A 12,235-nucleotide genomic window follows, 5' to 3' on the forward strand; every position below is an offset into this window, starting at 1 on the left:
GAGAAAAGAGAACCCTCCTACACTCTTGGTGGGAACGTAAATTAGTGTGGCCTCTACATAAAACAGTATGGAGGTACCTCAAAAAATTAAGAATAGCATTTCTTTATGACCCAGAAATCTCTCTTCAGAATATTTACCTGAAAATTTTGAAAACACGTATTTGTAAAGATATGTGTACCCCTAAGTTCATTGCAACATTATTCACAATAGCCAAGACATGACAACAACCTAAGTGTTCTTTGACAGATGATTGGATAAAGAAGATGTGGTACATATATACGATGGTCAATTTTTAAAAAAATTCAGTAACTTCTTTTATTTTCATTTGAAACAAGTAATAAGAGCAGCTTAAATGCTAAAAACCTTTTGAAAAACCATTCGGTATCTCTAGTAACTACATTTTTAGTTTTCGTTTGTGTTTTTTCTGGTTGTCTGATTATCAATTCAATGTTTCTGTCATTAGATTACAAATATATTGAGGTCAAAATCTACTCTATGCTTATTGCAACTCCTCTATGTACTTCAGAAATGTTATTAACTAATATTTAGAATATGGGAGAATATTTGCTAGAGTTAAATATTCCATATTTTAAAAGCAAAGCAATATCAGATGCACTTACAGAAAGTGTTTTGGTCTTGTTTTGTTTTTTGTTGTTTTGTTTTGTCTTTACATTAAACTATAAAACAGTCCTTCTCAAACACTGCATAGACAAATCTACTGAAGATCTCAGGAAGTTACAGATTCTGATTCAGTAGGTCTGAGGTGAGACCAGAGACTCTGCATTGCTAACAACCTTTCAGGTGATTCTAATGCTGTTGGTTCACAGAATACACATTGAGTTGGAAGAGTATAACATATTTCTTTCATTTTCTAAAACTGCATTGGTGTTACTCTATGTGAAGAACTAGGAAAAAAGACTGAGATAGGAAGATTTCTTCCCCTTTCCTGCCAAGGCACTAATCACCTATCTGAGGCCACAGCATTAATAATCATTGGACATCAGGCAAAAAAGAACCCAGCAACATCACCCTGACTCACCTGAATGTTCCTTCTTTGGTGGCTTTGCTGTATCAAACAAGAAAAGAAAAAAAAAAATCAACATTTCATGCCATTTTATCACAACTCAACATTCATTTGCAAAGTAAATAATATCTTGGAATCAAGTGGATAGAAGAATTTATAAGCCATTACCTGGTTCCACACGTTTTTCTTTCTTTTCCTGTTCTGAAACATATTTATATTTAATATTATTATTCCAATTTTATGTGTCACGACTTAATTGTTTTAACACAAAAAAACATGTATATATTGATGCAGGATTGCAACAACTAATAACTGCCATAAAAAGACTGATATTACATATTTAAAACAAATCTTTTCTCCTATTTCCCTTCACAGAGTTACCTCACAGAACAGCATGAAAATATTTTGAATATTAAAGAAATCACAATTTTTCATGGATAATAAACCAGAAAAATAAGAGTTTATAAAAGATGGGGAAAAATAAATTTGCTATCATATTAGACCAACATGAAATAAATTTGTGATAAAAGTAAATATAAAGAATAATTATTGTAGCTGTTTTTAAATAATTCTCAGATGCAGATAGATTTCATATGGACTTCTATGGTGAAATCTTATGTTGAAGAGATATTTGTTTAGCTAAGACAAAGGCTTTGCTAAGGCAGATTTAAGACAGTAAAATGGACTAAGAATTTTCAGAGAGAAGCAAAACACACGTCCTCTGTTTATAGGACAAACGCTCCTCATAGAGTCCTTTTCATGTAATGTTTCTTTTTAAGAACCCACTTTTGTCAATATTGTATTAAATAAAACATTTTCTGGTCTCAAGAACAAATTGGCATTTATATTATAATAAACACTAATTTTATATAAAGGGCAAGTAAGAATTTTATATGAAGTGCTATTATCTACATTTTTATTCTTATTTATTTTGCCTTGACAAGCTTGTAGAATTAATTTAAAAGAGGATTTTCAAGAAATGCATTAACATAGACACGGTATGATCCAAATTTTTAAAGAAAAAGGATGGAGAGATTTCTTCAAGTTTTATTTAATGAATACTCTTTGAGAACTAGAAGATGTTTATGCTGAAAGAACTCGAAGAACTATATTTTAGAAACATAAAGTATCATCTAATCTTCTATAGTCATCTCATAGATCTCTTAAGTGTAAAATTTTGTTTATCAGGCTTATAGTTATAAAGGTATAATGACTGACTTATTAACTTCCAAGATAGCATGCAGGCAGTAAAACAAATAAAACAAATGGCTTGGTCAAAAGTTACAAGTCAAAAGGAAGACGTTTAAGTGATTTAGCTAAATTAAACAAATAAGAACATTACCAAAAGATGGAGTAATTAAATGCATTGCTTAATTTGTTGATAAACTGAAGTCTCAATTAGAAAATATTTCTAAGAAATCTATAAAGTGATGATAGTAAAAAAAAAAAATACTAGAAGATGATTTGAGTTACACCAAGATCATTGCCAAGGAGCCACAGCATGTCTGCAGGAATTTTTAAATCATATAGACTGCAATGAAGTGAGGGCCTTAAGGTCACACACACACACACACACACACACACAATTTAATACCATTTTTTTAAATCTCCAGTTTTTTATTTTCCTGCTGATGAGATGATTTATAGAGTGGTTTCTGTATCTACCTGTCAGTGCTCATCAGCAGCTACACACACACATAAATCTGGGACTGAAGAAACATATCCTTCTTTATAGATAGATTGCTCCCCCTGAGTTGTACTATAATTTTATGATTTTCTCCATGGGACATTTTAGAGCATTTTTGTGACATTGAATCACTCAGTGTCCTAAACTTTTTGCAGGACCAAATCATGCATAACTATTTTTTTTTTAACTTGGTGTATATTTTTTCCTTATTTATTTATTTATTTTAATTATCAGTTGGCATTTAGCATTATTTTATATTAGTTTCATGTGTACAACATAGTGGTTAGACATTTATATAATTTATGAAGTGACCACCTCTCTAGTACTATAGTACCTACCTGGCACTATACTTAGTTATTACAATATTATTGACTGTATTCCCTATACTGTACTCCACATCCCTGTGACTATTTTGTAACTACCAATTTGTACTTCTTAAATCTCTTCACCTTTACCCTTAGCCTCCAATTCCCTCATGTGAGAAACTTCAGTTTATTTTTCCGTATTTATGAGTCTGTTTTGTTTGTTCGTTTATTTTGTTCTTTAGATCCCACATGTAAGTGAAACAATTTTTCATTTCTGTTTGACTTATTTCATTTAACATATTACCTTAATTTGCTGTATCTTTAATTACGTTTTTAATATCACTGGGATTTTTAAAAGGTCTAAATACCTGGAAATGTGATGACTTTTAATGCCTAACTGAATTGGATGAAGTTGGGTTTTTTGTTTTCATTTGTTCAATATATCCTATTTTCTTTAGAGGAGAGTATATACATGCAAAAGATGTAACCTCAGGGAATCAAGCTTTACTTAATTGCTAGCAAACAGCTTTAATACAGTGTATTAAAGCAACGGTGGATGCTGCCCAAGATATAGATCCCAAGCAATGGTATTCCACCGAGCTCACAGCTCTTGTGGGAGAAAATCATGTTATGGACAAAACATCATGTATCGTGTGAACATGCCAAAACATTTATGAATTATAAAAAGAAAAAATAGAAAAAAGTAGAAAAATTAGTCTGATAAAGAATTTCTATTCAGTCTTTTCTAAGGCCAGAACTAACCAGATTATAAGGACTAACTTTACATTAACATACTACTGTTTTGGTTAACGGAATGTGGTTATATTTTTGGTTGTGAGGCTATAAATAATATTATTAGACGATTGCATGAGTTTCAAAAAAGATTCTAAGAATAATTACCATGCTTTTCAGTATACTCTGACCCATCCTACCACATGTGTGTATTCTTTCATTCTGACAAAAAACAACAGAGTTCACATGCATAAAAGGTAGAAAAGGGAGATTCGAAACTGCACATCTATGTATGCCAGCAGGCCAATAGCAGTAGTAAAGAGAAAAATATATACTTTGCATGCATTTTCTTACTTTTTCCCTTGGGTTGTTCTGTTGAAGAAAATATAAACAGAAAATCATTGCTCTTAAAACCTTTAAAGATAAAATTTAATATCAGACTGTACATTTTCCAGTCCCACCCCTCACCCTTTGAGAGCCCTTAAATTTCATAGTGAATGTTGCTCTAAGGTATTGCTAATCATCATAGGTATTTCCCTAATTTGATTGTAAAATGTTGCTTGACAATTAATTAACCTCTGATTATATTGTTTAACCATTTTAAATAATTTGTACTTTGCATTTTCTTAAACATATGTGAACACATAAACACATTGTACACATAAACACATATAAAGAAATACAGAAGAAATAGATATACTTGCCAGATGAGTTATGATTCTATTCAAGACTCAAAGGAATGATTCACTTTCTAATTGATGCTGGTATATCCAAGGTTAATTGAATTTATACTTTTTAGTAAAAAAATGTTTCATACTAAACGTTCATTTTGTCAAGCAAATATTTCTTTAAAAACAATTACTGTGAAAGGTAAACATATGCAGTACTTATTTTTTATTGCTGCCAAGTATTTTTTATAACAGTATTGTCAGAAAAGACTCGGCTCTTTTTCTCATTTTTTTCATCAAATATAAGATAGAAAAAAATAAATATTTCCAATACCTTCTGTAGGTGTTTTTGTTTTCTTGGAATCTGAAAACAAAAAATAAATTATTGATAAAGCAGAAGAGATAAATTAAAAATTGATTATCTCACAACAAAATGTCTATATACTCTGAAATCATTTTCAACAAAATGGATTGATTACATGATATACTTCTAGAATATGAGGCTTAAATAGAAGTTATTCTCTTTTTGAGAGGATGAGTTATAGAGTAAGGCAGGAAGTGAGAAACTTTTGAAGTATAAAATATAAAAAAAACTTTAAAAATCCATATATAATTTTCATAGATTACATTATGCCTATTTAGCTAATGATCTTTTCAAAGAAAGTCAAGCTGAATAAATGTATGATCTGTTTCCATAAAGATGGGTTGGAGTCCATGAATTTAGTTTCCACTTTTTTCAGTTGTTCAGTCTAAAGCAGAAACGGGTGGATTTGGGCTCATGGGTTACTGATGAACACATCATTATGCTTAGTAACTGCTATGTAGTAATGTGTATTCAACAGACATCTATTTTATTTTTAGTCTTTTGGGTGTTCAGCTTAGACCTGAGAAACGTTATTTCCAATATGTAGGCCATGAAAATATCTGTTCCTATCACTTAAAAATAAAAACAAGAGGTATTTTGCTTCCTTTATTTTACAACATAGTCATCTTAACTTAAATTTTTGCCTAAAATATTTTATATCTTATACGTTCTTTCTTTTACCTATTCTGTAATTGAGTTTTGAAATTAGAATCAGAACAATGAACTGTGAATTGATACTTACGAAAGGTAGATAAACTGTTTTCTGGCTGACAATTATATGGCTTAGAACCTAGCACAGTAAATGTTCACTAACATTTTACAAGTAAATGGATTTATGTGTCTTATAGTGATGGGTTGGTATCATGATTTTACTTCCACAATGAAGTAATAGACCTAAAATGTTTGAAGATGGAAATGACTAAGTGTCTATATACAAAGGCAGTTAGACAGTTAAATGAGTTATTATATGAAAATAATGATAACAAATGACCTTAATAGTGTGATGAAAATAACAACCTACTTCCATAGAAGTATAATATGGGAACATATTTTAGGAAAGAACATATTTTAGGGGACGAATCTAAATAGTCATAAAAATGAGAATGCTTTGTGATATAGTAATTCTGCTTCTAGATAGCCAGAAAAATACAAAATTATCATAAAATATATAAAGATGCTTTTTGCATGACATTGTTTTATATGTCTAGATAATAAGACTATTCAAGAATACCTTCTAAACAATAGGGGAACTGTTAAAGACTCCATAATATATTCATGTAATAAAAATATATACTGTCATTAGAATGATGTTTCTTCAACCTCTTTCTGAATTTCTATTTTTTTTTTTTTTTTGTAATAAGGATATGTTTCACATATGAGGGAGAAACAAGCCTTGGTTTTCAAAATAATAGGTTCCTGAAACAGAATATTTATTTACTCAGTAAACATTTATTAAACATTATTATTTCCAGAATGGTATAGGAAAAAGAATTTTAGGTAGAATTTTATTAATGCCTACCACCTCTCCCTGCACAAAAGTCAATCTTTTTCTTGATATTCAGTTTCTCATCAGAAACTATAACTGAGTAGGCTAAATTTGCTATCTAAAACATATGTGCTTTGCAAGCAATTTCTCATTCATATCCTTCATGAATAATTATCTTAATCAATGAAGAAATTCAAATATACAGAAACATTATGTAAAACAATTTCATATAAGAACATGATAAATATCATCTTACTCATATATCTAACAATATATTAATAATATGCAGTGGCTACTTCTGTTTGAAGACATTCTTCTAGCACAAAAGCTGAAAATATGAAGTGAATAATTCAATGGTCATCATGATTTATCATTTAGCTTGGCTCCAGTATAGTGGACCAGGATTTTCGCCTGCCCAAGTGGTTATACGATCCTCACTGAGTAATCTTTCAAGCTCAGAATACAGCCAATATGAAAACACAAGCAGATTGTGGTGAGTACATAGTTATTGATAAATACAATTGAAATAAACCTTGGGAAGAATGCTGAAACAGGCAGGAGATAAAATGTGACAGATTACGACAAGATTATTTCCAGCCACCTCATTCTCCAACTAGATGCTAGCATGGGATAGGTGTGGAAAGCTAAATACAATATATGTATCTGTAAAGTAAATGTTACTTCTAGTCTGTTTTCCTTCTCCTCACTAATAAGAATTGATAATATATTATGTTAGATACCAACTGTACAAAAACACAAGAATAAAATATAATATGAAGTCCAGAGTCAGGTAAAGTATAGCACTTACTGAGATTATATATATATTCCATGAAGTAGAAAGATAAAAATAACAAAGCATGATCTAACTAACTAGTCCTTTCAAAAGTTCAATATATTTGCTGTAAAAACTGGGAATCATAGTGAAATTTCATTAAAATGTTGTCATAAAATCATGTCTTTTGGTTAGTAGCCAAGAGAGTAGCAGACTTACACAAGTAAAACACTTGAGCAACCAAAATATATAATACTTGCAATTGAAAGATCACATACTGAAGAGCTGTAAGTATCAGCCGTTAATACTTATGCTATTAAACTTCATTATGCCCTCTCAGCACTCTGCTGAAATGGCTTAAAAATATCATAAAGGCTTACTTGGCGAATATACTTCCCTAAAGGCCATCTGCCCAATAATCTGAACAATGGTCTTTTATTAAGAACATTGAGGCCCACAGCAGCTGTGATTTAAAAGTAGTGATGTGTTTGCAATCTGCTCATCACTCACCCATCTTTAGTAATGTACCAGGTATGGTCTATTATGTTCATAACTGATGCCAGAGAAAAATAAAATACCAATTGACATTGAAAGGAAAAATTAAGTCTCTGATAGCCTAATAATGCAGGTAATGCAGTATCTCATTTCCTTTTTGAAACTTGCTTGATTGACATATTTATTCAATTACAATACCAGATATTTTGCTTTGTTTTTCAACATGATTCTTCTTCAGATCTCAATTCCAAAGCCCTAGAACTTGGTACTAATTCTTACATGCATTCAACCCTTGTTCTTTTTCTAGTTATAGTAAACAATGAATCTAATCAGGCTACGTCTCAATGGAGCTGTATGCTTCAGAAAATAACCTTTATATGAAAACTCACAGGCTTTCCAGCCCCTACGAATTCATCAACAAAGCTGAAGTTATATGAATGAGAGCTCCCTAGATCTGCTAGTTCAACGTAAGTAGCAGCTAGTGATCGTATATACTTACGGTGAAATTGCCAGTAATTGGCAATTTCCCAGACCTTAAAAGTTCACTGGAATATAATGCTCAATAATAATAATAAAAATTTCTTGCCTGGGATGTGGGAAATTAAGTGTCTACTCATAATTCTTGTGGCTATTATGTTTACCTTAAGACTCCTGTATTACTGATCCATTTACAGAATAAATATTTGTTGAGCAATGTGCAAACTGAGAAAATGTATTAGTCCTTGTAGGGAACAAAAGTGAATTAAACATGGTCCCTTTAGTCAAAAGCCTTAGAGTCAATCAGAATAGAAGGGAAATGAGCACAAGAAGTATGAAGTACAAGGTGGCAAGACATCAGCGAGAGTAGGGTAGGTATAGATAAACTCTGATGGGTAATTATAGCTGAAGGAAAACATATTTAAGTAAGAAGGTTAGACAGATGTCTTAGAGGAAAGAGAATTTTTCTGAACCCTAAAATCATTGAATATTTATAGAGGAAAAAGAAAGGATAAACTCTGTTACAATAACAGCACAACAAAGGCAAGATAGCACATTATATATGTAAAATTGAGAGTGACTTAGTACAGATGAGATGTATGATATACATAAAGGAAGACACTGGGCGGAAGCATAGGATAAAGGCTCTATCATCATTCCTTGGTGGCCTTGTACATGTCCTACGGGCCATGAAGGCTAAGGTTTGAACAGTAGCTAATTTGAGTCTTGGCAGGATGCCTTGTGATCCTTCTAGCACATAAGAGGTTGGGAAGCCTGTGAGTAGCTTCTCTGAGGTCCTCTCTCACATGTCTCCTATCTCTTCTGAGAGGCTGTCGTGAGATGTTTCTTCTCATCACCACATGGGTTCTCCTTCTTAGAACCCTTGGCAATAGAGCAGCAGACCATAATCATTTAGCTGTAGTCCAGAATAGGCTCCTCAGCAATAAAATGTCCCTAAGCGTGCTGCATTATTTGACCTCTTTTCTTTATGTGTCATAATTTTTGGTGTTTGAGACAAGGACCATAAAGAGCTGCCACCTTTGCCTATTCTAGCTTTGGCTGATCATGAAAGTAACTAATCACCTCAATCTTAAAAGGGCTCATTGTATCTTTACAGGTGGAATTATTCAGGCCTTGGCTTTGACTTTGCCTAGATGTGTATGTGTGATAGGAGATCAGGAAACAGACCATGGGGACTTGAATTTTAGGTTAAGGCCGGTGGACTATATTCTATAGTCAGTGTGGAGCCATTGAATATTTTAAATATTTTAAATGACATAAAAAGTTTTCTGAAGACAATTCAATATTTCGAAAGAAAAATTTAGAGAAAATATTATAGGAAGGATAATTTTTTAGGTCAGAGATTTTCAAATATTTTCATCTCAAGACTCCTTCAAATTCTTAACAATCTAAAGGACTCCAAACAGCTTTTACTTATATAAGTTCTATCAATTGTTTGTAATTTTTAAAATTAAAACTGAGAACATTTTAAAATATATAATTATTTATTTATTAAAAATAATAAAGCTGTTACATGTTAACAAATATTTTTACTACAAATACATTTTCTAATACAAAAAAAATAAGATGAGTGACTTTCTTTCACACTTTTGTGAATATGTGACTTAATGAGAAGACAGTTAGATTTACATATCTGCTTAAGTATTCAATCTGTTGCAATATCACATAATATGTAGCCTCTGGGAAACTCCCGTGTATATTCATGGGAGGATGAAAGTGAAAAAGGCAAGTGATGACTTTATAGTTTTATAAAAATTATTTTGACTTTGCAGAACCACTGAAAGGGTCTCAGAGACCCCTAGAATCCCTTGACCACATTTTGAGAACCTTTAATTTCAAAAATCACTGCCAGGTTCGTATGAAAAGTTAGCAAGACCAATGAGAGGTCACAAATGACAATGTGTCACAATTAGAGGAGTGAAGATGAGCTTTTCTAATTATTTTAGAAAGGATTAAACAAAAGAGAGTTCAGCCAAATTAAGAATCCTGGAGGACTAAATGTCAGGGGCAAAGGAAAAACAGAGATCAAAGCTTATACCAGAATTTGAGTCTTGGTGTCTATAAGGAGAGTTGGGCGATTATATAGGAAGAAATAGAGAGTAAGCACATTTATAGAGAAAAAGGACAATTTTATTGGGACTCTGACTTTGAACATATAATGAGAAGTAAGAGAGAATGTGTGCTAATAGATAATGAGTAAAGTATCTGAAAGGGAAAAGTGGTATACAGGGGAAACTTCAGTATAAAAAGACTTGTCAAAGCAGGACCTCAGTAGAACATTTATTCAACAATGTCACTTCACTCAGGCTAAGACATGGTTGCTTTGATGCCAAAACTCCCAAGAACAGTAAAATTAATGGGCAAATCTCATGGAGCCAAGGGTCTCTCTTGTTAAGGTTCCCGAAAGAGACTTGATGGGACATGCTTGGGATAAGATCTTAATATGAAAATCACATCTTCAGAATTGACTAATGTAAGAAATCCTTTGCTGCCGGATGCACAAATCGTCTTTAATAATAAGGAAGTTGTTATGCACTTTTGTTTCTGTATTTTAAAATTCACCAACAAAAGAACTTAAAGACATTCAAATTAAATTCATAAAACCCTCCTGATTCTCTTTTTCTCCAGAAATGTTGTCAATCATAATACCTTTGAACTATACCCAAAAAGTTTGAATGTGAGTAGAAATAAACTCGGTGTAAAATAAATGTTGAAAATCCAAATCGTATTTGGTGGTTTGTAAAAAATTTCCTTTATTTGAAGAAACATATGCTTCCTGTCTCTACAGAAATATGAATTCATGAAACCTAAAATCAAATGACTACCTAAAATAACTGGATATTAAGCCAATTTTGCTTTATATTATATGCTGAGAAAAATAAAAATTATTTTTGATAGCTATCTTTTTAATTAAATATCATAATTTTAGCAATTATAAAACTTTTTCAAATAAGAGATAAGAGATAATACATGAAACTCTTTGGAACTAATAGTTTTAATAATGATGATAGAAATGATGAGAACATTAATAAGTAGTAAGGGCATATTTTTCATAAGTTTTACAGCTGGTGGTGAACACTGGGTCACAAAAATCTCCATGAGCAAATCTCCCCAAGCTTTTCTAATTATTGTATATTGAACATGTACAATTTCTCAGAAAAAAATAAGGCGTATAATCCAGGAAAAATATAACAAAAAACTCGAAGTATAACAATGAGAACTAATATAGATATAAAGCTTAAATCTATGCAATTCTAATTAGACTATGGTTTTATATACCCAAAGACTTTTAATACTATGGTATGAATATCAATGAATGGAAAAAATAATTGTTATATTACTCCTTTACCTAAATTAAATGGCATATTGTTCTTTATTCCAAAGAAATAGTGGAGGAAAGATTAACATTTTTGAGAACTTATCATCTGTCAAAAACTGTAGCAGAAACTTACTACTTCTTTTTTCTTGTACTATCTCTGTATGTTCACCACAATGTTCCTCGTATAATTTCCAAAATACACAAATAATTTTTTTGTGTGTATATGGGAGAATTAACAGTGATTTCAATCTATTGAAATAATTAACACATAAATGTGTCTTAGTTAACTTTATCATGATTCTATGGTTTTTCTCACTCTGAACAAATGATGACCAACTAAAATATTGCCTCCTTCTCATGTCTGTTGATTCTTAGATTCTTAGATTCCTGTTTAACAGAAGCAGAATCTGACCCCCAAGCTATCATGACTGTGTAAAACTCAGATACTAAATATAAAATAATAACACTTGCTTTCTTTTTTTTCTCAGATCATGTGAACACTAATTAAAATATAATTGTCATTTTGATTGCTTATATATACATGCTATTTTTACTGAGAAAATAAGCCTAGATTAATAAACAATAGTGTTATCTAGATACCTTAAGTGTTGTCAGGGTGCATTAGAAGCATCTCTCCAAATAGAATCACAGTGATCAAGATGGCTTTAACATTCCTCTCAACTTGACTAAACTTTAGACAGTTTTCTTCTTGACTCCCTTTTATTAGAACATTTACTTTAGAAAACCTGTAATTATAAATTCTTTTTCTGTTCCTTTGAAACATAAATTTCTACACCCAGAAATATCTTTCTTACTACCTTTGAGACATTCCATTCAAATGTAATCATCAAAGGAGATAGGCCCTTCTCTCTCAGTCTCTGTGGG

The 12,235-nt window shown here is 31.4% G+C and overlaps 1 protein-coding gene across 3 annotated transcripts in view; it reads right to left on the bottom strand.

The window, feature by feature from the left end:
• TRDN (triadin) overlaps positions 1 to 12,235 on the bottom strand; it is a 226,506-nt gene that overhangs the window by 13,150 nt on the left and 201,121 nt on the right. For all 3 annotated transcript variants that reach the window (XM_039854431.1, XM_039854433.1, XM_039854432.1), the window contains 4 exons: positions 4,751 to 4,780; positions 4,103 to 4,120; positions 1,193 to 1,225; positions 1,040 to 1,066 (listed from right to left, as the gene is read on the bottom strand). In XM_039854431.1, the coding sequence (XP_039710365.1) occupies positions 1,040 to 1,066; positions 1,193 to 1,225; positions 4,103 to 4,120; positions 4,751 to 4,780 (108 nt within the window). The remainder of the gene's footprint in view (positions 1 to 1,039; positions 1,067 to 1,192; positions 1,226 to 4,102; positions 4,121 to 4,750; positions 4,781 to 12,235) is intronic.

Source organism: Pteropus medius, unplaced genomic scaffold (genome assembly GCF_902729225.1).
Source record: "Pteropus medius unplaced genomic scaffold, Ma_sr-lr_union100, whole genome shotgun sequence".
NCBI classification, from domain to species: Eukaryota; Metazoa; Chordata; class Mammalia; order Chiroptera; family Pteropodidae; genus Pteropus; species Pteropus medius.